Source organism: Gopherus evgoodei, chromosome 1 (assembly GCF_007399415.2).
Source record: "Gopherus evgoodei ecotype Sinaloan lineage chromosome 1, rGopEvg1_v1.p, whole genome shotgun sequence".
Lineage (NCBI taxonomy): Eukaryota > Metazoa > Chordata > Testudines > Testudinidae > Gopherus > Gopherus evgoodei.
This window is the reverse complement of record NC_044322.1, coordinates 346860689-346887927: the sequence shown is the minus strand read 5'-3', so window position 1 is coordinate 346887927 and position 27239 is coordinate 346860689. Positions and strand designations below refer to the sequence as shown.

Genomic DNA, 27239 nt, shown 5'->3' with positions numbered 1-27239 from the left:
GTTGTGATGGAGCAGCTGCACAGATTTTATTGCAGACATCCTCATAAATCTTTGTCTCCGACTATAAAGCAGTAATATGCTACAGCTGGCATATACTTATAATTTTTAATGTGGAAAAATAAGTAAAACTGCTCCAGCGGGGTGCATTAATGATGATTAAATCTTCTACGGGAAGTCAGGGGACCTTTTAAACTGTCTGTCGTGTCATCTTTCATTCCAGAAGCAAGTGAATTGAAAAGCTAACTTTAATCTCATACTTCACGAAAATGCTCATGCTTAACTTTACACAAATGAGTTGTCCTATTCAGTGTAATGGGATGTCTCATGTACATAAAGTTAAGCAAATACATAAGTGTGTGTTTGACCAGAGCCATAGAGTATTTATCCCTGTATATACAATGTCCCAGAGACACAGAGAAGCAGACGTTAGTATATGTAAATATGTACAGGCATAGTGGCTTGTTATTATAGGGTTGCTTCTAAATGCTTTGCTACTGTCACTAGTTTTTTGTTTAGATACAAGATCACTGGGCCATTCCTATGGAGGGAGATTCTTTCCTGTATTTAAAGTAAACAAGAAAAAGAAGTATCTGACAAATAGACACAAAGGGTAAATGGACAGGCCAAATTTATGGCTCGTTATACTTGACACAGCACTTCTAAAATTCTTTATTAGATTTAAAGAATGCAGATGACTGTGTTCTAAATCTGGAAATTGTTGAAGAAATGTAATTGCAAAGCACATCACATTTTAATGAAAGGAGCAAAAGAATTCCAACAGCTTGTTTGTTATTGAGTTTTACATTCCTTTCACCTCAATAATAAACCAAAACCTGATATTTACTGAGCCTCCAGTGGCAATGATATACTTGTTTATCTAAATTGCTTTCCAGAGGTATATTGACAAAGGAAATCGAACATATACATGGACCGCTGTGAATGGCACAGATTATAGGTAATTAATCTGTTTTTTAATGGAAAGTGTTGATTTGTTGTTTTGATGAATAATTTTATTCTTATAAGTTATAACACTAAAAAGCCTAGGAACTGACTCTCTCTGCCCAAAAGAATGGAGAGACCAACATTGGTGCCGTGCCTCTTCCTTGAGGATTTCCCTCTGCTTACCACCTAATGGGATAAAGCCCAGTCCTTCAGACCTTTTGAAAAAAAAATACCACTCCCATTGCCCATGACTGTTTTACCGAAGGAACTATACAGAGACAAGCCCTCAGTCTTTTGTGGAGCTTTCTAAAAAAAAACACATACTAGCAAAGTTTCACCATACTTACTAAGAAGATTGTGTGGTTCCTGGTATCAGTTTTAAGTGGACCTTATCTTTTCAGGGATCTCATAAATTCTGCAAGACACTTAAAATCTTTGTAGTGTTTAATTTGTAACTGTGTCTTTGGTTGTGGTCCTCTCCCTCAGCTCCTCTTCTAATCCCACCTTTTCTTGCAGTCTCTCCAACAATAATTTCCATTCCCACACTGGCCTTTGCAAGAAAAAAATTAAAAAAAATAAAATAAAAAACTAATGTTTCATGCCTTTACAAAACAAGCAATTTCACAACCTTATTTTGTGTAAACCTCCTTCTCAATCTTATATTCATTATTTATTATGTCATGTCATATCTAACCTACCGTGTCAGATTTCGGCAGGCAAGTATTGTGGTATTATCACTCTAACGTGCAGTTGCATTTAAGATGCCATATACAAATGTAAAATAACAATTATATTATTTTGTATATAAAATTCTATGGCCATAGATAACAGCAGAGAAAGATAACACTCTTTGGAAAAGGTGTACCACACACACACACAATTGGCCTGAAATGCATGATTTCAGGCACAATAGCTACACATTGCTGTGACACTGGAAGGGATGCAACATCCCCTTCCTCAAGTATTTGGGCTGCAGTTGGTCCAAGAAAGTTATCAGACTTTAGTTTCAAAGCTGAATACTTTTAAGATTACCAGCATTGGGCCCAAATACTATGAAGTTCAGAATATCCAAGTTAGGGCACTCAGGAACTTTCAAGACTGGACAAAGTGTCACAAAGCAGAATCACCATCAGTGTTGTGTTTTGCCTACGTAGTATGAAACTGGAAACAACATTGAAAGGATTATTTTATTTTAACAAAAATATGTAATATTGGGAGTTTTACCCAAAATAATAATATTTGCATCACTATGATGTCTAGAGATATCAACCAAGTTGTGGTAGTAGGCACTGTGCAAATATGTAGTGAATGACAGTCTTTGACCAAAATGTTTTACAAAACAAACAAACAACATACCACCCCCCTAAACCTAGTTGTTGTGAATTAAAACAAAGCTGGCTTGATCCATGCAATTCAGAAACTTGTTTTTCTGTTGTTATCCCCATTTTTATTTTCTGAAGGAAAGCAGGGTATTTTTCATCCTATCGTGCTATCTAGTACGCAGTACAGATGCTTATTTGATTTATATGAGTTCTCAGTTCTTACCAAATTCCTCTCATAGCTGTTTTTTGTAGGCTGAGAGACAGCAGTTAATCTCCTGGGTTCACATTGCAGCAGTCCCATTAAACATAAAATTATAGATTTTAATTAGTAGTTTCTGTTAGCAATAGCTGTTAATGGCAGGTAAACCTCTCCTGATTTCCCTTGAGGAGAATTGATAGAAGGCTATTACTAAATAATCAGGAATCTCACTTCTGTGATGTTTAAATGGCAAATGCATTATTAAAGGTCATCTTGCTTATGGCCCAGTTGTGCAACTTGTTTTAATGTAAATTTCTGCAGCCATCCATTAGAAACCAGTGGTAAAATGCACTTTTATGTTAATGAAAATTGAGTGCAAACATTAAGGATGTGGGATGAAGTAGATATATATCTGATGGGGATTTATAACCATTGCCTTTAACATCCTTTTTTAAAAGTTCTGCTCTCAGATGCATGTATTGATTTTTAGTGGCAAAACCAAAAGGCAGAATCATTTCTGAACAACAATGGATATTGGAATCAAAGGAGGTACATTATGAAATATATTGTACATCTTAAGGCACTCTTATATAGTCCAGTTCAAAGAATCATTTTGTCCAGAAGGGACTGCATTACTTTAAGAAGATATTCTGTCTCTCAGAGATAATGTAAATACAAGTACTACAAGTTTTTGCATTACATATCAGTAGCTGTCTTATTACGAAAAGGGGATTCGGTCATCATCATACTCTTTTCATAGCAGTTCAGAATTATTTGTGATTCTTTTCAGCTGTTCTTTAAGCCTAACTTTCAGTGGATATATCCATAAAAATTGTGGCTGGCCTATGAATTTTATGATGGGTGCAGATCCTGGAATGCCTCCCACTTTACTTCAGGCCCCTATTACATGTAGGTAATTTCAACTCCATTGAGGTGCCTAAAGTTAGCACTGTGGCAGTGTGGGACTGTATGTAATAATCAAATCATCTCATCTCTCAGTAATTTTCATCTCCAACTTTCAATTGTTTTCAAAGACACATCAAAGCTGACTTGAGAAAACTGCTTTAAAACTTGTAAGTTTTCTCCACTGAGCTAAATGTGTCTTTATGTCTTTGTTTATGCCTTTGTTATTTCTGTTGCAGTTTAGCCTTGGTATTACCATCCTACAGCTTTTACTACATTAAAGCCAAAATAGAAGAACCAATAACTCAGGCCAGATGTAAGTACTTTGAAGGTTCTCTGGGTTCTGACCTACTTCTGACACACAGGCTTTTAAAAAAAATAATTTTGAAATTCATAAAGTGTGTGGAGTTCCCTAATGTTATCATAATGTACCCAAAATCTACAGCAATGATTCTAACCCATTGTAAACATTCAAGGTACAAGAAATATTCTACACAGCTAGAATATGTGCAGGTACCCCAACTTTGCTCCTTCCCTTTTGCTATGTACCTATAGAATCATTGCTTTGTGTATCCTCTGTTGGTGTCGTTTTAAGGGTCTGCTAGCTGATATTTAAATATTCCACCTGTTAAATATTAATATATAGGCTATAAAGCAAGCTTCTTTTCATAGCTTGCAGTAATTACAGTTCTGTATAAAGCAATTTCTCATGCTCCTCTTATAAATAAAGTAGTATTAGGGGCTATTTAGTTTTGGCTTAAAGTTAAGCTTTTATGTTGCACTTTGTAAATAGTTTCAGTGGATGTCTATAGAATCTTATTTGGATGACTCTCATTTTAAGCCACTTCTAGAAAACTGACTGGAAATATGATGTATTTCCAGCTGTAAAGTTTTGTTTATTTTGTTTGACCGTAGTTGAGCCAGTAAATGAAGCATGAGCCATCAGATCCTTTTAACTTTATCCAAGTGTTAATCCAAACCTGAATGAATTTCATTTTTGCATTTAGAACTATGTGTATGTAAAAAATTTACTTACAAGGACAAAACATTTTCCACTTTTGTTACAAGTTGCCTTGTCAGTCATAGCTCCTATTATCTCAGAGAAGATGTGGTTAGAAGTTGTTTAATTGACAACCACGTCATCTGTCATCGTATGCTGGGTAGGAGATAACACAATAAGCTTTTACCAACCAGTCATTTTGTATGATTTGTTTCTTAACTTTATCAAATAGGGACTAGTGATTAAAGTATTAATGGGTGAAAAAAGTGTTTCTATTTATGGATTAGATCTATTGATGTCGGACCGGCGTCAATATACCCTGCAAAATAGACCCTTAAAATAGGTGACAGTATATAGAGGTTATCTCAGAAATAATAGACAAGGACATACACTCCAGTCTTCAAAGATGTTTGTCTTTTTCCCAGACTACAGTTGTGCATAAATTGAACCTGTGATCTATTCACAATATTTTTATTCAAGGGGTGGTTGAATAAAATATTGGTTTGTGACCCCTTTTGCTTTACCCTGTTTTTTTCTGTTTCCCTGCTTTCTCTTTCTGATGGATTTTCACAGTCAAAAAGGGCAAGTATATTCTTGTTGCTCAGTTTCCTTCTGTTTACTGCAGTTGATATTTTCCACTTATATTTCCATTCCTTCTGGACATTCTCCTTTGTATTCTTCATTTCTGGACTTCTCCCATGATCATCGGGTACCATAGCAACAGCAAGGGGGAGGGGAATCTTTAAAATACTTCTGTGTTTTCATGCACATTTCAATTTGTTGCTAATCTCTAATCCCTGTTTGTCTGATCCTGTCACCTGTTGGTTCATGCTGATGCTCAGATATATCATTACGTTTTTTGAAGACCACTCTTTTCAATAACATTGAAAGGGACTTATTGTAAAAGTGATGCTTTATAACTTTATTGATGAAAATATTAGAGATAAATGTTTTCCTTGATGTTCTCAAGCCTAAACATCCCAGGTATTTTGAATTATCACATTGTAATGATAATGGAAATGTCACATATACTTTGGATTATCATATTGTCATGATAATGAAACAATGACTCAGATTTAACTTGCTTCTATTGTTCTGTTATTGCTTGATGTATTGCTGTATAATAATCAGATCATTTCTTCCTGCAATGTGGAATACTGATGATGATATAGTACATTAGTTAGAAAAATGTTCTTTAGAGATCACATTTTTTAATGTTCACAGATGCATGCAGAAATTATCCAAGTAATTTTACAAAATTCTGTTTACTTATCTGATATTCAACCTTCATCTTTGTAGATTCAGAAACTCTAAAGATTGATCACTTTGATGAAGCTGGCTATACCTTTATAGCACCAAGGTTGGTCAATTTCCCAGTTCTAAGCATTATACACAGCAGTAAATAAGAAGTCTTGATCAGGTTAGTGACATTTGTGAAGCATGGACTTGCCCAATAAAACTTAGTTTTGCACAAGAAATGTGCTGGGGGAAATTCTTAAGTATAAGATTTACAAGTTTAGATAACATTTTTATGGGAAGAATATGGATAAAACCATCTGAGGCTACTTCATCACATAGCTTATCATATAGCACTCCATACTTTGCAGTGTTATAATTGTTATAGACCTGGGCCAGCTGGGAACAGCAGAGTAGTCCTGTTGGTATCCAGGAAGTGGATACCACTAAAGGACCTCCCCCCAGCGTAAGGGGAGGATCCACAGGTCTGTGACACCAACTAATTCCGTGGGACAACTAATGAAAAAAACAGGATCAGGAGTGAGGTGGAACAGCAGAGTAGTCCTATTGGCATCCAGGGGGGGTGGGCGGGCGAAGCCTGCCCACTTCTAAAGGGCCTCCCCCCAGCCTAAGGGGAGGACCCACAGGTCTGGGACACCAAGTAATTACGGGGGACAACTAATGAAAAAAACAGGATCAGGAGTGAGGTGGAACAGCAGAGTAGTCCTATTGGCATCCAGGGGGGGTGGGCGGGCGAAGCCCGCCCACTTCTAAAGGGCCTCCCCCCAGCCTAAGGGGAGGACCCACAGGTCTGGGACACCAAGTAATTACGGGGGACAACTAATGAAAAAAACAGGATCAGGAGTGAGGTGGAACAGCAGAGTAGTAGAAGGGAGATATACTGGCCACTGGAGAAGCAGTTTTCTGTTCCCTGAGTGACCAGAGCAGGGGCTGCTCCAGGCTAGTGAGAACACCTGATTCTAATTAACCTATTAAGAGTCAGGTGAGGCTATTAAGCACCTGACTCTAATTAAGGCCCCTCTGATGCTATAAAAGGACTCAGTCCAGTCAGGCCAAAGGGAGCCAGAGGAGAGGAAGTGTGTGCGAGGAACTGGAAGCAAGAGGCATGCAAGAAGCTGGGAGTGAGTAGACATACTGAGGACTCAGAAGTACAAGCATTATCATACATCAGTAGGAAGGTCGGGTGGCGAGGACAAAGAAGGTGTTGGGAGGAGACCATGGGGAAGTAGCCCAGGGAGTTGTAGCTGTCGTGCAACTGTACCAGGAGGCACTTTAGACAGCTGCAGTCCACAGGGCTCTGGGCTGGAACCCGGAGTAGAGGATGGGCCCCCAACCTCCCAACTCCTGATCAAACACAGGAGGAATTGGCCTGGACTGTGGCTTCTACCAGAGGGGAAGGTCTCTGGGCTGTTTCCCAACCCACAGGGTGAATCAGTGAGGCGAGCAAATATGCCAATAAGTGCAGGACCCACCAAGGTAGAGGAGGAACTTTGTCACAAATATTTGGAAGGATAAAAGAAAAAAATAGCTACCTCAGACTAAGCCTCATTTATTTATTTATTTATTGAAAGATAGTGTGGTCTAGTGAATACAGTGTTGGAACTCAGGAGTTCTTAATTCTATTCCTGGATCCAGATGCTATTTGACAAACTGGCTTAACCTATTCATGCCTCAGGTTCCCCACTTGTAAAATTGGTATAATAATACTTATCTCTTTTGTAAAGGCTTTTGAGGTTTAAGGAAAAAGGGTATTTCCATAAGCTCTGTGATAACAATTATTGGGTGTAACGCCGTTGACTTCAGTGGAGTTAAAATCTGTGGAGATATTTAAGAGTAGGTTAGATAAATTCTGTCAGGGATGGTCTAGACAGTATTTGGTCCTGCCATGAGGGCAGGGGACTGGACTCGATGACCTCTCGAGGTCCCTTCCAGTCCTAGAGTCTATGAGTACTTGCTGGAGGATTCTCTGCAGCTTGAGGTCTTCAAACCACAATTTGAGGACTTCACTAACTCAGACATAGGTTAGGGGTTTGTTATAGAAGTGGATGGGTGAGATTGTATGGCCTGCATTGTGCAGGAGGTCAGACTAGATGATCATCATGGTCCCTTCTGACCTTAAAGTCTATGAATCTATGAAAAACAGGGATGAATCTGATCCAGTAAGGACATTAGTTTCCTGGGTTTTCCCAAGGAATTCTACTTTCATAGTCCATCGCATTTGTGCAACTGAAACATATTAGTATAAATATGCTTGCTTTAGTCCGTCTGTATATGTAGCATCTTAAAAAGACAGGTGATAAACAATGGAGAAATCATCTATAGACAATCAGTCTAGAATGATTCAAACTCATTCTAGCTCAAAAGCTCAAGCTTTTTTAGCCCACTAAAGATGTATTCTAAAAAAAAAAATCACATGTAAAGCAAATAGTTGTGGGGATTATTTTTGTTGGTTGCCCGCCCCCCCTACCCCCACCCCCAAACTCAAAGCAATCTAAAACTGATCTGGAGCATATAATTTTCTTGTAGGGTCGGAGGCATTGATAATGGAATGTAGCATTGATAAAGGATACTCGATCCTGCAACTAATATATGTAGGCAGAACCAGGCACAGAGCCCCATTGAATTGCTGAACATAGGACTGGGGTCTAAATTCTGCCTGGGTTCTTTTTGGTCATGGTGTAATAAGTGAATGACAGGAAGGTGGGTTCTTTCTAAAGAAATGTTTGAACCAACTTGTCCCTTTGCACAGCATATAAATCGTATTTTGAAAATGAGCTACTTCCCTATACCCACCGGTAATTGTTCAACACCTATCTTCTCTTTATCGTTTACTCTACTATGGAAAATCTAGTGCATAATTTAATATGAAATGAATGCATTTAATCCCACTTGCTAGCTAATGTTTCCTCTTAAAGTGAACAGTGATTTTTAGCATACCTACTTATGGCTCTGCTTCAGAGAATCACACGAGGTATGTGGTCATACCAAATATGTGTAAATCAACCCACTTTACCCATGTGAATTTTGTGGGGGGAGAGAGTCGTTAGTCTCTAATTCAGTTTTAATAGTGTACAATCTCCAGTCAAGGGCCTCCAATCTTAAGAAGTCTTATAAATAATAAGATTTCCAGTATATTTTGGTTAAACATTGCCTCTGCTTAACCAATAATTTATGTTGTTCCCTTGGCTGGGTCACTTAAAACACTTTTGAAGATGGCTAGGAAACTGGCCTCTTCCTATTGAATTCTGCAAGGAGGGTAAACAGAATTTTGCAGAATCCTGTTCCATTGTCTTTTATAATATACTAGCACTGATCTGAGGGCGTGCAAAGCTCTGCCTGGCTTGCAGGAAATGTGAGGCATTTCTTATTGGCACCTGTCGCACCTGAAATAAATCTGACAAGACTGATGTTTTGTTGTTTTTCAGAGAATACTGTAATGATGTAAAAGTATCAGTCAACAACACTGAATTTCTTTTAAATTTCAATGAGTTTATTGATCGAAATACCCCAAACAGCCCTTCATGTAAGTATTCTATTCCATTCACTAAAATTATTTTCACAGGGAGATATAAAAATGTGAAAACTGCTGCAGGACGATAGCTTTCATTATGCCAGTGTTTTGAGATTTTTTTTCTGTATTTATTTGCTTAATGGAATTACATATAAGCCAGAGCATTGAAGTTATCAGAGGTTTTATTTATATCCAAGAGAACGCTGGTAAGATTGGTTTGCAGATTGCTGTGACCATTGAGAGATCTCCCTAAATAATATGAAACAAAATATATTCAACAACTTACAAACTTCTGTTGTGCATTGTTTTCTAGCAGCATCCAAAATGCCAGTCAGTTCCCTTCTACACTCCCTCACTGTTTCTGGTTCACATTTTTATCAGCCAACAGAATGCCACAGGCAGAATTTAAAAGAAAAAAAAAATCTTTGTCTTCTATCTTCCACAGTCAGTTTCAACACAGGCCTTAGGGTATAAAGACCTTTCTGATAGATCTGTTCTGAAGATTGTAGCATATCCCTTCAAATAGTTTGTGAGCCCTCTAGTGGGCCTTCTGTTTCAGAAGGCACCGGAAGCTAACAGAGCAGGTGTGGAAGCGCACGCTAAGCATTCTATGCTTGCTATCGTTAGTAAACATGGTTATTTGGAACCGAGCTTTGTCCGTGTGTATTCTTCCTATTCTGAATGTTATGTAGAGAGTAAAGACACAGTTATTGTTAGGGTCTGGTGGCTTCTACAACAGAAGACAGAGGGGTCCACTAGAGGGCTCACAGACCAATTCCTGTTCATTACAAAGACATATTCCTTTTTTAGTGTTGCTTTATCATTTCCCTTCTTGTGCATGGATTCCACTGAATTTTAAAGTCTGGGTATTGGAACCAGTGCAACTGCTATTCTGCAAAGGACTTTTCACTGTACATTTAAGAGGGCACTTTTTTGTGATTACTGAATTAATTTCCTACACTTGTTCATAAAAAGGGTGCTTACAAATGAAACATGCAGTATTCCTGTAAAATAGATAAGACATAGGATGGCAAGTTGTTAGAGCCTGACTCAGGAAACCATTCCATGACATCAATGATCTCTCCAATTATCACCCTAGTGCAAATCTTCTTCTGTTAGGAAAAGTTGCTGAGAAAGAAATAAACTTGTGGCAGAGCAGGTCTGGCAGCAGCTGGAGTCCTCAGGTCTACTTGACACCACCACTATGTTTCAGAGAATGGAGAGAATACACTGATTATGTTATTTAATGCTGTCTCCCTGCTGATGACTGTATATCAGGGCCCCCTCATTCAACATAACCCCTGAATCTTTCTGCCTTGCAATCTCTACCTACTGGGTTTTTATAATACCAGCCTCACCCACCATCCCTACGGCTTGTTGCGTCATCATACAGAGCCACCCTTAGAGAAAAACAAAACAAACGAACCAAAATTAGAGTGAAATGTCCTTTGTGATTGGTCAATAGCGCTATCATTATCTCAGCTAACTCTCCTTGTGTCAGCGCAGCACATTGTCATTTGGCTGCAAAGACCTAAACCTCTGATTTTCTGAACCGAGGAAACACAAGCACAGGAAGCAGGGAACAGCACCATCAGCACTTGAGCACTGTGGATGGAGGCATAACATACATTTAAGCCATATAGTCCCGATCCCTGGAGAGAACACACTAAGTAGAGGCATATACTGCATATGTTACCAAAAAAAAAAAAAGTGCAACCTACGCTCCCCATGGCACAGCCTTGCCCGTGACTGCCAGCCAGTGATTGCTGTATACTGGGAGGGAGATGATGGAGTCTTAGCCACACTCCTACACAAACAATCCACCTCCAGGGCTTGGATCACTTCTAGCAGCACTGGCTGGCCTTGCCTCTGATGTGAACCCCAGTTTTGGCTGCCTCCTCTGTAAATTTACTGGGGTGGAGGAAGGGGCTTTCTATTTCTCTTCTCCACTCTAGTTCTCCCATAAAGAGCCAATCAAAATCTGTCCCTAACTGTGTAGGATTGAGGTTGCTCAATCACTTTCTACATTGAGGCAAAACAGTTGCCATTAAATTGGCTACTGAGTAGAGGAGAGGGCATGGGCTCCTAAGTTCTGTCACTTTCACTGGGAAAGTCATTTCAGGCCTGATCCTGTTGTCAATGTAGCCAGCAACAAAAGTCCTATAGACTTCAATGGTGCAGGATTGTGCCTCCGTTTAAACTTAGCTGCTTGCAAAATGAGGTTCCTTTAGTCAGTGCTTGTTAAGCATTTTCCTTGGGTGAATGCAGTCTACCATTATAATTTATTATTTACTCGTTGTTAAGCACCAGCTGTGTGCTTGATACTGTACAAGGACAGAGAAGCTTACATGTTTAATAGACCAAACATGCTGGAAAACCCAGAGGAAGGTTCAATCATAGAATGAGTATTTTGTGCTTAGTCTTCTTCTTTAAGGCCCTAACCCAGCAAACACCACAAGCATGTGCTTAACTTAAATGACAGATAGTCAAGGTGGACTACTCTCATGCTTATGTGTATTACTTGCTCAGGCCTAAGTGCAGTTCTTCTTTGGAAAGTACAAATGGCATTGCCTGGTCCCATGTTTATTGTCTGTCAGTGATTTCCATATCAACCAGGGCCGGTTCCAGGCACCAGCCCAACAAGCAGGTGCTGGGAGCGGCCACGGGGAAAGGGCGCCATGTCGAGCTCTTTGGCGGCAATTCGGCGTAGGGTCCCTCACTCCCTCTTGGAGCGAAGAACCAACTGCCGAATTGCCACCGAAGACTGAAGCGGCGTCGGTAGAGCTCCCGCAGGTCACGATCGCTTTTTTTTTTTTTTGCTGCTTGGGGCAGCAAAAACCCTGGAGCCCGCCCTGATATTAGCTATGTCAGTTCACAAGTAAAAAAGACATTTTTCTTTTTGTCACTTCTGCAAATTCAGATGGATTTTTGGAGTCTAACTTGATTCTTTCCAGCTCATGTATCATCACCAACAATAAAGATCCCATACGCCAAATTAGGGTAATACCTGGGAAATCCTTTTGTTTTAAAGTCATGCACTAAATTTCACTTATGCAAAGACATTGCCTTCAGTGGGTTTGCTGGCTGACTGGTATGTCTAGACGCACAAGATGGAATAGAATTCAGTCTTAGCTTTGTTTGCTCAACTGGGAAAGCAGGAAATATCATGTGTGTCACTAAATGCACAAAAGTTGCTTTTTCACATATCTTACTCTGAATATAAAAAGGAAACAGATCTCTGAATAGCAGAAGCATTTCATTTTTACATTCTGATTTTTCAGAGTGGAATGAACAATATTTTAATATATGAAGCTTAGCCTTACAATAGGTGCACTTAAATAGTTCATTCCTGTTTAGGATGTGTTACCAGTGGTATTCCCCATTGTAAATATGGAAGTATTCTTGGAAACGATAATAGTTCTAAAACTGGAATGAAGTTATTAAATGTGTCCACTGTATATTTCTGTTATTAAAGACATCAGTTAAACATTACAGTTCAAGAAAATTTCACAGATTTTAATAGCTATATTCATGTATTTGAGTGCTTACCTCCTGTTAGCATTGCTAGAGGTTTTAAAGAGACATGGAGAGAAAAATATACTTCTTGTGATCTGTCATGATATGGGATCAATTATCATGAAAACCGAGCAGATATCAGATTCTAAACACTACTATGGGGTAGTTTTCATCCAAAGGGAACTGCAGTAAAAATATCTTTACTTTGTTAGACCACCTCGCTAAAATAATCTGCAACAAGATATGAAATCCTCTCACAATGTCACTATCTTTAAGGCTAATTTATTTTCTTAATTGTCCACACATTTGTCCTACCGGATGATGTATTATGGTTGTATAATGTATTACTGTAATTCTGAGTGTGTCCCCTGAGTCTGTCTTAGAAATGAGATTATTCATCTCAAATGACTTAACCCAGAAAGAAATTTTAATAAATGAAAACTCTAAGCTAATAGCCTACATTAGTTTATAATTGAGTATTGAGGACACATTAGTGTCAGCATGGTACACACTAGGGCTTAGAGAGTAATTAAACCATGCAGCACATTGTCAAATTACTGCCAGCTCTCAGATTTGAATTCACAATGATATTTGAATTTGTTTTCCTAATTGTTTTATTTTTTTCATAACTGCAACTTAAACAAGTACTCTCTTGAATGATTAAGATAACAGTCTTGACTAAAGTAATGCGTAATAATCCTTCTTGGAGATTATCCTTAACAAAAAATTGTCTTTAAAAGTGAACAACTAATACCATCTATAAGGTTATCTAATTCATATGTAGGACATAGCCTTAATTTTCATTACTTTTTACAGCTAAACATTTAGGGACTGATCGAGTCATATTCAGAACTCCCATTTGACTTAGGTGGAAATTTGGATCAAGTATGGGCTGCAGGAACTAGCCCTGCTAATATTCAGCAGAGTCCCTGATCTCTTCTCATTATTTTCAGCTGGACAGGTTACTTTTAATCAAATATCTTATCCTTGTTATGTACCTTAGTATGGCTCTGCCTAAATGACTTGGATCTTAGCATCCCTGATTCTGCAAACAATCACCTCTGTAAATTTAATTCCGTGTGTCCCAAGTAGCTGGAGTCCTTGTGTGAATAAGTTTGTGAAGGATTGCAGCTAAACAGGATAATGTAAATATGTCCTAACTAGGATTAAAGTAATTTGTTAAAATGGGATTGAAGCAGTGCTGTCTACTGGTTAGAGCATGGCCTTGAAGTTGATTGTGTTGATGTTTGTAGTAAAGTTCATTACAAATTCAGATTTTAAAGTGGATTTATTGAAAGCTTTTTTGCAAAGATTCACGGCCTGATTTATGATTTTGCATCAGAGTAAGTAGTAGAGAATTAAGATTAAATGTGAAATGCAGAAAAACTTGGGTGGTTTTGACCACAGGTCATTTTGAGTTCATTTGAGTTCAAAGGTAAGAATGAAACTTGAGGCATAAGAAACAATATCATTGAAAAAGGTTGCAATATCCTCTGCAGTGAAACCACAGAGTTCAGCGCAATTCAAATTAGGAGTCAGAACTCCCTAGTTCTAATCCCAGTTCAACCGCTGCCTCACTGAGGGGCCTGAGAGTCTTTCTGTTTACTTCACTGGGCTTTGATTCAGCCATTGTTTTATTTTCCACAGCTGTAAAATTGGGTACTATAATATTTGCCTAAATCACTAGGGTATTGTAAAGAACTTTCTGTTACAAAGTGGTCTCCAAAACAGAAGAGCTTGAGAAGCACTGACCTCTGAATAGCTTTTCAAGGGTATAGCCTTAGATGTGGCCCATCTAATCTAATTGTTTAAAACATGATTATCACTGTAGTTTTTACAGGAAGGGAAGAAAAATGCTTGTTGCATTTTAAAAATAAAGAAAGGTCTTGACTGTCAGATTTATACTGCAGTTGAATTCTATTTATTCTTTGTAATGCAAGGCAAGGTGGGGGAGGTAATATCTTTTATTGAACTAAGTTTTGTTGGTGAGAGAGTCAAGCTTTCAAGCTACAGAAAGTTCTTCTTTGGGTCTGGGAAAGGTACTTCAGCAGTTTCCTGCATAGGAGAGAGAAAACAAAACAAAAAAAATGCATAATTCCATGTCCTGAGAAGAATGAGAGGTCAGCTATTTGAATGAAAATGTGCTCTTCACAGTATGTTAACTTCCATCTTTGATACAAAAGTGGGTTAATTCCTCATTAAACGACTGGATAATTAATCTGGTACCTGGGTGTCTTTATAGAATGTAATGTAGGCAAAACTAAAGTTAGCCCAAGCCACCTAAAGCTATATATGTGGAGATTACAGATATCCAGGACACTGGTCAATGGTCAGAGTGAATGCAGGATTGTCTTTTTCTTGTTTACGTAGAGTCTTACCTCCTTACTAAGTTCACCCAGTGGCCATCCTGAGTAGTGGCTCTAGCCATTCAAACTTAACACCACAATATTTAGGCACCTGATTTTCAGAGGTGTTGCCCTCAGTGAGAGTTCCGGGTGTTCAGTGGAAGCTGTGAGCGCTCATATCTCTGAAATTTGGGCCACGTCAAGTAAGCTGCCTAAAAATAGATTTAGGCTCCCAATTTTAAAAATGACAAGTTTGAAAAAGTTGTCTTCTGTATTCTGATTTGGTAGTGTAAGGGCTTGTCTTCACCATGGAGGTAAATTGATCTAAATTATGCTACTCCAGCTATGTGAATATTGTAGCTGGAGTCAATGTATCTTAGGTTGACTTACCCCGGTGTCTTCACTGCATTGAGTTGATGGAATATACTCTCTAGTCAACTTCACTTACTCTTCTTGGAGAGCTGGAGTACCAGGGTTGACAGGAGAGTGTTCTGCAATCGATTTAGCAGGTCTTCATTAGACCTGGTAAATCAATCCCTGCTGCATTGCTTGCAGCAGTGTGGATCTCCCCATAATGGAGACCAACCCTAACTTTATCAGCTTGAGTTTGAAAATTTTAGCTTAAAGGTTCTGATTAAATTAACATATTTTCTTGTCAGCATCAATCAACTTTTTGAAAAATCACATAGTTTTTTTATTAATTAATAGCAGGAATCAAGAAATTCAGAGTTTCATGTTAAACAGATTTACAGATCTCAAAGTCATGTGTTTTCAGGTGACTCATGTTGTCTCTTTTGCTAGGTAATACTGATATGGTCATTAGGGTTTTGCTGGATGCAGGATTTACAAATGAACTAGTCCAGAATTATTGGAGTAAACAATCTCTGTGAGTGTTCTTTTTTCATATCTTTTCATATCATTTTCATATCCTTTTATTAACTATGTAGTCATTGGGGTATTTATAAATTTTTTTATGAATGTCAAGACCCAAGATCTGGTAAATTCAAATTTGTGATTAGATATCAAAGTCAAAAATAAAACTAGATGTGTGATATGTATATTTCAGTGTTTAATGTCGATTAGAAAATGTGTATATTTTTCTCATAATTCTGTGCCTAAATGGTAGCTATTGTGAAGGTGGAGTTGGTAATAGTTCAAATTAGCTTTCATGTAAACTTCTGCTTTTTGTCATAGCAATGGAGTTGTTGCACAATTTGTGGTTACGGATGGTGGAATCACTAGAGTTTACCCTAAAAGGTAAGGGTCATTTTATTTTCAGATATGATCAGAATGTGAAAATAATTCCTGTAGACCATATCAATGGAATATCCAATTAATGGATGTTATGCATACAACTGAAATTCCTTTGGTAACCCTAAGGATATATAAGAACATAAGAACAGCCATACTAGGTCAGACCAAAGGTCCATCTAGCCCAATATCCTGTCTTCCAACAGTGGTCAATGCCAGGTGCCCCAGAGGCAATGAACAGAACAGGTAATCATCAAGTGATCCATTTTTGTCGTTCTTTCCCAGCTTCTGGAAAACAGGTTGGGACACCATTCTTGCCCATCATGGCGAATAACCCTTGATGGACCTATCCTCTGTGAATTTATCTAGTTCTCTTTTGAACCTTGCTATAGTCTTGGCCTTCACAACCTCCTCTTGCAAAGAGTTCCACAGGTTGACTGTGTTGTATGAAGCAATACTTCCTTTTGTTTGCTTTAAACCTGCTGCCTATAAATGTCTTTTGGTGACCCCTAGTTCTTGTGTTATGAGAAGGAGTAAATAACACTTCCTTATTTACTTTTTCCACATTAGTCATGATTTTATAGACCTCAATCCCCCCTTAGACATCTCTTTTCAAGCTGAAAAGTCCCAGTCTTATTAATCTCTCTTCATATGGAACCATTCCATATCCCTTATCATTTTCCAATTCCAGTATATCTTTTTTGAGATGGGGCGACCACATCTGCATGCAGTATTCAAGATATGGGTGTACTATGGATTTATGTAGCGGTAATATTATAATTTCTGTCTTATTATCTATCCCTTTCTTAATGATTCCCAACATTCTGTTTGATTTTTTGACTGCCACTGCACATTGAATGGATGTATATGTATAGTTATATGTATAGTTGGGATTATTTTTTCCAATGTGCATTACTTTGCATTTATCAACACTGAATTTCATCTGCCATGTTGTTGCCCAGTCACTCAGTTTTGAGAGATCCGTTTGTAGCTCTTCACAGTCTGCCTGGGACTTAATTATCTTGAGTAGTTTTGTATTATTTGCAAATTTGGCAACCTCACTGTTTACCTCTTTTTCCAGATCATTTATGAATATGTTGAATAGAACTGGGCCCGGTACAGACCTCTGGGGGACACCACTATTTTCCTCTCTCCATTCTGAAAACTGACTATTTATTCCTACCCTTTGTTTCCTATCTTTTAAACAGTTATGAATCCATGAGAGGACCTTCCCTCTTATCTTATGGCAGCTTACTTTGCTTAAGAGCCTTTGGTGAGGGACCTTGTCAAAGGCTTTCTGAAAATCTAAGTACACTATATCCGCTGGATCCCCCTCAAATAATTATAGTAGATTGGTGAGGCATGATTTCCCTTTACCAAAAACATGTTGACTCTTCCCCAACAAATTATGTTCATCTATGTGTCTAACAATTTTGTTCTTTACTATAGTTTCAACCAGTTTGTCTGGTATTGAAGTCAGGCTTACTGACCTATAATTTCTGGGATCACCTGTGGAGCCCTTTTTAAAAATTGGTGTCACATTAGATATCCCCCAGTCATTTGGTACAGAAGCTGATTTAAATGATAAATTACAGACTACAGTTAATTAATTCCTTCAGAACTCTTGGGTGAATACCATCTGATCCTGGTGACTTACTACTGTTTAGTTTATCAATTTGTTCCAAAATCTCCTTTAATGACAGTTCAGTCTGGGACAGTTCCTCAGATTTGTCACCTAGAAAGAATGGTTCAGGTTTGGGAATCTCCTTCACATCCTCAGCCAGGAAGACTGATGCAAGTAATTCAGTTATTGTCTCCACAATGACCTTATAGCCCTTGAGTACTCCTTTAACATCTCAAGTGGGCCCACTATTTTTTAGCAGGCTTCCTGCTTCTGATGTACTTAACAATCTTTTTGCTATTACTTTTTGAGTCTTTGGTTAGCTGTTCTTAAAATTTTTTGGCCTTCCTAATTATATTTTTATACTTTGTTTGCTAAAGTTTATGCTCCCTTCTACGTTCCTCACTAGGATTTAACTTCCACTTTTTAAAGGATGCCTTTTTGCCTCTCACTGCTTGATTTACTTTGTTGTTTAGCCACAATGGCCCTTTTTGGTTCTCTTACTATGTTTTTTAATTTGGGATTGTCATAAACAGATAGTTAAGGGTTAATGTCTCTCTTACCTGTAAAGGGTTAAGAAACAGGGAACCTGAGACACTTGACCAGAGGACCAATCAAGAGACAAGATACTTTCAAATCTCAGTGGAGGGAAGCCTTTGTTTGTGTTTTTTGGGTTTTGCTTTGTTATCTCTGGGTCCTGAAAGGGACTAGACGTGCAACCAGGTTTCTTGCCAATCTCCCTGCTACAGTCTCTTATATATTCAGAATAGTGAGTATTAAGTAGAAAAGGCGGTTGTAGTCTTTTGATTGTTTTCTATATTTGCAAATGTGTATTTTACTGGAAGTATTTTAAATTGTATTTTTGCTGGGGGGAAGCTTCTCTCTATGTCTATATGCTGAAAGACGCTGTAACTTTTACCATCTAAATTACAGAGACAACGTTTACTTTTTTTTCTTTTTCTTTTTATTAAAAGTTTTGCTTTTTAAGACCTGTTTGATTTTTTTCCCCTTGTTGAGGCTCAAGGGATTTGAATCTGTACTTACCAGGGAATTGGTGGAAGACAGGGAGAGAGAAGGGAGGGGGGAAAGGTGGAATCCCTTTGTTTAGATTCACGGAGCTTGAATCTGTCTATCTCTCCAGGATAGCCCAGGGAGGGAACGCCTGGGAGAGAGAGAGAAGGGGGAGAAAAAACCTGATTTCTCTGTGTTGTGATTCAAGGAGTTTGAATCACGGTGATCTCCTACTGTGCCCAGAGCGGGAAAGATCTGGGAGGAAGAAAGGAGGGGAAATGGTTTATTCCCCTTTGTTGTGAGACTCAAGGAATTTGGATCTTGGAGTCCCCAGGGAAGGTTTTTTTGGGGACCAGAGTGCCCCAAAACACTATATTTTTGGGTGGTGGCAGCTTATCAGATCTAAACTGGTAATTAAGCTTAGAGGAATTCATGCTGGTACCCCATCTTTTGGACTCTAAGGTTCAGATTGGGGAATTATACCACGACAGGGATATACATTTAAGTTGATCCTCTATTATGGTGGTCTTTAAAAAGTTTCCATGCAGCTTCCAGGGATTTCACTTTTGGCACTGTACGCTTTGTTATTTTTCTCCTAATTTTTGTGTAGTCCCCCTTTCTAAAATTAAATGCTACAGTGTTGGGCTGCTGTGGTCTTTTCCCTGCCACAGGGATGTTAAATTTAATTATATTATGGTCACTATTTCCAAGTTGTAGCTCTTGGACCAGATCCTGTGCTCCATTGAGGACTAAATCAAGAATTGCCTCTCCTCTAGTGGGTTCAGGACTAGCTGCTCCAAGAAGCAGTCATTTAAGGTGTCAAGAAACTGTATCTTTGCATGAGGTGACATGTACCCGGTCAGTATGAGGATAGTTGAAATCCTCCATTATTAACTGAGTTTGGTATTTTAATGTCCTCTCTAATCTCCCTGAGCACTTCACACTCACTGTCACCATCCTGGTCAGGTAGTCAGTAATATATCCCTATCGCTATATTCTTATTATTAAGAGCATGGAATTACTATACATAGAGATTCTATGGTACAGTTTGGTTCATTTAAGGTTTTTGCTTCTTTTGATTCTACACTTTCTTTCACATATAGTGCCACTCCCCTACCACTACCTGTTCTGTCCTTCCAATATATTTTGTACCCTTCTGATACATAATAAGAAATACTGCCACTTTTGGGACCCCTGGAGTGAGGTCCTTCACTTGCTCCAGGGGCCTCGGAAAACTCTCACGGGGCCTGGGCCCCTGGAGCTGCTTGTGCTCCTGGTCTTCGCCGGTGGGAGAGTCCTTCTGCTCTGGGGCAAAATGACCCCCCGCCGGTGAATTACCGCTGAAGCGGGACCCACCGCCGAAGTGAAGCCAGGTCTTCGGCGGTAATTCAGTGGCAGGGGGTCCTTCCGTTCCGGGACCCACTGCCAAAGTGCCCCAAAGTCCCGTGGCGGGGGCCCCCAACTGCTGAATTACTGCCGAAGACCTGGCTGCAGTTCAGCGGTAATTCGCCGTCGGGAGGCTCCCGCCGCGGGTCTTCGGGGCACTTTGGTGGTGGGTCCCAGAACGGAAGGACCTCCGACCACTGAATTATCACCGAAGAGGGGGCCCCCCGCCGCTGAAGACCTCAGGCCCCCGGAATCCTCTAGGCGGCCCTGGTCATAGACACTGTCTACATGAGACATTGCTTTAAGTTATCCTTATGGAGTCATTTTCTCACTAAATCTCTGATTTCCCCTCCAGACTCCACACAGACAAACTGACCATGCAAATGGATATCTTTGCCTATGTGTAGTCCCAGTTCATTAGGGCTCCATATGATTGCAATAGTCCATCTGAATACAGGGAGTTTGTAAGATCAAGTCCCAGCACTGTCTACTCTGTGGTGAGCACAATCTAACAATTGTGAAGTCCAAAGTGGCCATAGGTCAGTTAAGATTATGAGGATGGTAAGTACTATATTTATCCTCAGTAGATGAAAAGGTAGGAAAGGTTTAAAAAACTCACAAATCTCTGTTTCTTTTCAACAAACTGATTACGACACAATTCACTGTTTGCAATGTTTGTGCTTAAATTTACTCTCCCAACACTGTTGTTAGAAGTAAATACTGAGAACTTCTTCTCATAATATGGGCCTGTATGCATATACAAGCATAGTTTATACCTAGTTGAAATAATCTTGCTGTATCCATTAGGTGATGGAATTCCAGCAGTACTTTCATAGTAGATCACAGCAGAACAAAGGGACCAAAGAAAAAGCAATTTACTATAATGTGTTAATATGTATCTGCATTTTTCTTCTATCCATGTAAATGTTGTTGCCTGCATTGAGGTCTTCACATTTATCATTCATCTTCAGTCTTCTTCAGGGTTCTGCCATGAAGTTATAGGTTTAGGTCGTCCCCTCCACTTTTCTCGAGGATGAAAACAAATGAAGACCCACTGAAATAGCTCATATTTTGTAGGCAGATATAATGTACCTTCCCTCCCTTTCCAGCCCACAGTTGCAACTCTGTGGAAGCCCTTAACTCTCTCTGATCATGCTATCTGGCTGTGTTACAGCCGAGGCTCCCAACTAGGCTAAAACATGGCCTGCTAACAGTGCTTCGTATGTCTTAACTTGCATCTTAATGGGCCTTTTCAATCATGTTAAGCTAACTCAATTGAGCTAGCACAGTCAAAACATCATTTTGCCCATGAAGGCACACCCACTGTGTTTGGGTCACCATGATTTGTGTATGCATAGGGGAAGCAGTTTCATGCCTTGTGCGGAAGGACACAGCTAGGGAAGTGATGTTTTATGAATCATTTCCCTCCCCCCCAGTCTTGCAGTAAGATAATAGTGACCCTGTCAGTACTGAATTTAATCCTGATTTGAGTTCACAGCTTCCCGACACTCAAATGGGTTTAGGAGCAAAGTTTCTGAAGGAGATATTCTCCCATGGAAGACAAGTGGGAACTGGAGAATAACATGGGCACAATGCTTTCACACACATACTTAGGCCCACGATGGATGCCCAAAATTTGAGTGAATAAAATTTTTAAAAAGTCAGCTGATCTTTCTTTTAGTCAGTATGTCAGTGCACTGACTGACGGACAGCTGATCTGAGAGCAACTTTTCCTGCTGAAATAATCTGCACTGATACATGTGAAATCTCATATGTGCCTTGATTTTCTTTGAACTGCAGATTTTAGCTATGTCACATTTGAAACTGGTCTGTAATGTTATTGAATTCCTACTGAGGGCTTGGCTACACTGGAGAGTTGCAGCGCTGGTGGTGGGTTTACAGCGCTGCAACTTAGTAACTGTCCACACCTGCAAGGCACATCCAGCGCTGCAACTCCCTGGCTGCAGTGCTGGCTGTACACCTGGTCTGCTTGGGGTGTAACGATTGCAGCACTGGTGATGCAACGCTGCTTATCAAGTGTGGCCACCAAAAACGCTGTTATTGGCCTCCAGGGTATTAGGAGGCATCCCAGAATGCCTGCTTACAACAAACCGGAAGAATGGCTGAACTCCGAGCTCCTCCGAACTGCTTATTTAAAAAACAAACACAGCTCCTGTTTGCTGAGCGAGCGGATGCAGGCAGGGGGAATTGCTTTGGAATGTTCACAGCTGTTTGCTTGAAGAGAGAAACGGCACGCTCACACGGCAGAGGGGGAGGGGGAAGTCCGTGTTGAGCAGCTGCTTATGTGGTCTGAAGGCTATTTAGGAGTGCATAAATTGCATTTAGTGAATAAGAGAGGGGTGGGGGAAGGGGTCAAAACTTTTATAATGATTCAAGGTAGGTGCTGTGTGTCTTCCAGTCCTTAGAACTTGCAAGGCAGGGAGCTGAGAACAGTGTCAGCTCCAAAAATCCACTCTCTCTGTCTCCCCCACGCTCCCTGTCACACTCCACCTCCCCCATTTTGAAAAGCATGTTGCAGCCACTTGAATGCTGGGATAGCTGCCCACAATGCACCACTCCCAACAGCGCTGCAAATGTGGCCACACTGCAGTGCTGGTAGCTGTCAGTGTGGCCACACTGCAGCGCTTTCCCTACACAGCTGTATGAAGACAACTGTAACTCCCAGCGCTGTACAACTGTAAGTGTAGCCATACCCTGAGGCCTTGTCTACACTACAAAGTTGCAGCGCTGGTGAGGAGGTTACAGCGCTGCAACTTAGGATGTGTAAACACCTGCAGGGCATTACCAGCACTGCAACTCCCTGTTTGCAGCGCTGGCCGTACACCCGGTCGTGCCTCGGGTGTAGAGGATCCAGCGCTGGATCACCAGCGCTGGTCATCAGGTGTAGACACTCACCAGCGTTTTTGTTGACCTCCGTGGAATAAGCAGGTATCCCAGCATACCTGAGGAAGCCTCTCTGGTAATTAAGCAAACTCCACTGCCCTCCAAGCAGGTCTCCTTCCCCGCGGTGTGCTCTGGCGTTCCCTGACCCCCCCTCCAAGCAGGTCTCCTTCCCTTCGGTGTGCTCTGGCGTTCCCCGAGCCCCCCTCCAAGCAGGTCTCCTTCCCCGCGGTGTGCAACAGCGCTGCAGCGTGGCCACATCTAACACCACTTGCAACGCAGGTTGCTGTAAGTGTGGCCACTCTGCAGCGCTGGCCCTATACAGCTGTACTAATACAGCTGTAACAACCAGCGCTGCAAAATTGTAGATGTAGACATACCCTGAGTGTGAAGCAGGAGCAGGTCATAGGCCATGTCTACAGCTAAAATTTTGCAGCGCTGGTTGTTACAGCTGTATTAGTACAGCTGTATAGGGCCAGCGCTGCAGAGTGGCCACACTTACAGCAACCAGCGCTGCAAGTGGTGTTAGATGTGGCCACACTGCAGCGCTGTTGGGCGGCTTCAAGGGGGGTTCCGGGAACGCGAGAGCAAACCGGGAAAGGAGACCAGCTTCGCCGCGGTTTGCTCTCGCGTTCCCCGAACCACCCTGCAAACCGCAGGGAAGGAGACTTGCTTGCTCGGGGTTCCGGGAACGAGAGAGCAAACCGGGAAAGGAGACCAGCTTCGCCGCGGTTTGCTCTCGCGTTCCCGGAGCCACCCAGCAAACCGCAGGGAAGGAGACCTGCTTGCTCGGGGTTCCGGGAACGCGAGAGCAAACCGGGAAAGGAGACCAGCTTCGCCGCGGTTTGCTCTCGCGTTCCCCGAACCACCCAGCAAACCGCAGGGAAGGAGACCTGCTTGCTCGGGGTTCCGGGAACGAGAGAGCAAACCGGGAAAGGAGACCAGCTTCGCCACGGTTTGCTCTCGCGTTCCCGGAGCCACCCAGCAAACCGCAGGGAAGGAGACCTGCTTGCTCGGGGTTCCGGGAACGAGAGAGCAAACCGGGAAAGGAGACCAGCTTGATTACCAGAGGCTTCCTCCTTCCACGGAGGTCAAGAAAAGCGCTGGTAAGTGTCTACATTGGATTACCAGCGCTGGATCACCAGCGCTGGATCCTCTACACTCGAGACAAAACGGGAGTACGGCCAGCGCTGCAAACAGGGAGTTGCAGCACTGGTGATGCCCTGCAGATGTGTACACCTTCAAAGTTGCAGCGCTGTAACTCCCTCACCAGCGCTGCAACTTTCTGATGTAGACAAGCCCATAGTAATCAAAGCTTCTTCTTAGCACAGTATAGCAGTAAAGCGATGTCCTTCTAAAAGCCATCTGACCATTTAACACCTAATAGCTCAACGTTCATTTGGCTGGCAAGCTTGAAAATCATGTACACTCTAAAGTACTCACGAGTACTCCCAGAATGTAAAGGGGAATGATGCAACATTAACAGGTAGTATAGAGGACACATGAAAGTGATAACATTTCATACCATCTCATGCAATTCTTATCTTCAGTTATTTAGGATGGGGGGGGTTATATTAATATGAATTTATATGGCAGATTTATCTTTTTCCTGGGATTATTTTGTATATTTTACCCATTAAAAATGTTATGGAGTATGTTCCCCAGTGGATTTGCCTCTCATGCTTGTAGTGCTCAGTTTCTCTCTCCCTCTCTTAAGTCTGTTAAGCTGCTTGTGTGATTTTGAATAAAGGATGTCATGCAAAATAAGTCTATGGTTTTATGTTTTAAATAAACCCAGTGATAGATTTAAAATCAGAAAAATGTCCTTATAACAATTCTGAAACTGGTCCATGTTGTATTGGGGAACCCTTTCTCCATTCTATGGTCTGTTTGGTTTTGTTTTTCTCATCGCAGTTTGTAATTTAAGTTGTTGAAAGCTCAGACTTTCATGAACGATAGGCACAAATACATTGTAATAAAAGGAGCTCACGAGTTTCCCAATCAAGACATTTATACTAAGTGGGGGAAAAAACCTCTGCCTTGCAGCTCAAAATGAAAATCTGACAGACTTTCTTTTTTATGACCTTTTCCCCCCCGATGTATAGGGCAGGAGATGATTGGACAGAAAATCCTGAAACTTATGAAGTCAGTTTCTATAAACGGAGCTTGGATAATGACAACTATATCTTCACAGCTCCATACTACAACAGTAAGTCATTACTACTTTGAAATTCCAGAGGAAACTGGCATAATATAAACATTTGTGGATGTTTTCCTCCTTTCCAGTTGAGTTCGCTATTTAAAGTTGCATAGTTCAGAACAGACATTCCAACAGTGTCTGCTGGTTCATTGGGAAAGCAGCTCTAAAAGAAATGTCACTCAGGTTTGGAAACTGTCATCACAACCAGTCATCCATCCTAGTAAAGTGATGTGCTCTGCATTGTTTCTCCCAGTGACTAACAGGCTAAAATGCATGTTGGTTATATATTTTGTTAATTAATTGGGCTTGACAGGTTTCTGTAGGTTTCTCAAATGCAGAGTTTTTTGTGTGAAGGAAACTACAGTGACCGTGTATCATACTGTCTGCAAGAGCCTCAGTTCCATGTACTGACATCGGAGAGGGGATCCAAGAGCAATTGTATTTAGCTGAGTTCCCTAGATCTCATCAGTGTTGGCTCTAGCCATCCATGGGGGAACCAGGCCCAAAGGGAGTTGCAAAGTGGCAAGGAAGGCCTGAAATTTCACCACTGCTTTAACACCACACTATTTATTTTTTTCCAAAATGAGCTTGGATAAGTGCAGTCACAGAACTGTGTGGTCCTGAGAGCTTTTCTTCTGCATGGAGGCCAGACTGTGCCACTGATTTATTTAACATTTCAAACCTTTGAGTTTGAATTATTTTACAGATCAGTTTTATTCTGCTGAAAGGTTTGTGACCTTTTGTAATATTTAAAACCTAAATATCCAAATAATAAACGGGTTGATGAGAAGAGGTCCATCACCGAGATACATTAATCTTGTAATGCTCCTCTGAAAGCAGATGCTGCTGTGAATGAGATACTCTTCCCTCTTAGAGGAGGTATTTTATTTCATCTACAATTATTTCATATACATTTTAATTATTGCAGTTTTCAAAAAATACTAGCCAGGTAGTAAAATGGTCTGCTTCAAAACCTTTTAGGAATCCTGTTCCTTTGAAAGTCTCAGGACATTTTATTTTTTTGTTACTTCATTTTCCATATTAAACAGTTCTGCCTGCAGGTTAGCCTGTCACAGTACCAGTCATTATTTGCTGAGTGTTCTTAGTGGGCTGCGCACTGTCCAGTGACTAGAAGACTGTACGGGCCCTATTTAATGACCATACAATCTATGGTCCCTATTCTGCATTTCATGGGGCTGCTCCTGGCTGTGTTTGCAGAATCAGACTAACTACACAGAACACTGGAACTAACTGTACACACAGAGCTGTCAAATGTACAAAGTAAATAAAAAAGAGCAAAATATATTTTCCTCAAACTGTTCTGATTGTTCAGGATTCTAAGCATAGCTGGGGGTAACTATTAAGTACAATTAGTAAGTGCAACATTTTCATATAGAGATCTGGGTTGGGGATGATGGTTGCCAATTAAATAATGGTTAATTTCTTGATTGAACTTGCTTTGAGGGGTAGGACTTCTTTATTTAGGGCCAGGAATAGGAAAAGATCACATCGCTCTTTTTAACCTTTTGTTTTTTCCCGTACTCTCAGAAAGTGTTGCCAGTAGCTATGAAACAGGCATTATGGTGAGCAAGGCTGTGGAAATAACCATTGGTGGAAAACTTCTTAAACCCGCAGGTGAGATGCAATGGTGCTAGCACTCTAAATATACAAGTTCTTTTGTTGTTGCCCATCACGAACGTCCATAAGAAATCTAACTGAAATCTCAAAGCAGTCTGTCTTTTAAAATTTTTCTTCACGAGGCTTTTTTTAATTTTGCTGGTGAAAATCTAGCCAAAGAGCTGATAGTGTGTTAGTAAAGATATTTGGTTGATTATGTAACCCTTCTGCCCCTCTCAATTGGCAGCAACAAGGGC

The 27239-nt window shown here is 40.4% G+C and overlaps 1 protein-coding gene across 8 annotated transcripts in view; it reads left to right on the top strand.

Annotated features, from left to right (window-relative positions):
- The window catches only part of CACNA2D1 (calcium voltage-gated channel auxiliary subunit alpha2delta 1), a 689818-nt gene that overhangs the window by 616793 nt on the left and 45786 nt on the right, over positions 1-27239 (top strand). For 5 of the 8 annotated variants that reach the window (XM_030560113.1, XM_030560298.1, XM_030560027.1 and 2 more), the window contains 9 exons: positions 894-955; positions 3606-3682; positions 4940-4948; positions 5666-5726; positions 9049-9146; positions 15797-15881; positions 16190-16252; positions 25271-25374; positions 26914-27000. In XM_030560113.1, the coding sequence (XP_030415973.1) occupies positions 894-955; positions 3606-3682; positions 4940-4948; positions 5666-5726; positions 9049-9146; positions 15797-15881; positions 16190-16252; positions 25271-25374; positions 26914-27000 (646 nt within the window). The remainder of the gene's footprint in view (positions 1-893; positions 956-3605; positions 3683-4939; positions 4949-5665; positions 5727-9048; positions 9147-15796; positions 15882-16189; positions 16253-25270; positions 25375-26913; positions 27001-27239) is intronic. The other 3 variants (XM_030560557.1, XM_030560387.1, XM_030560205.1) reach the window with 1 other exon arrangement.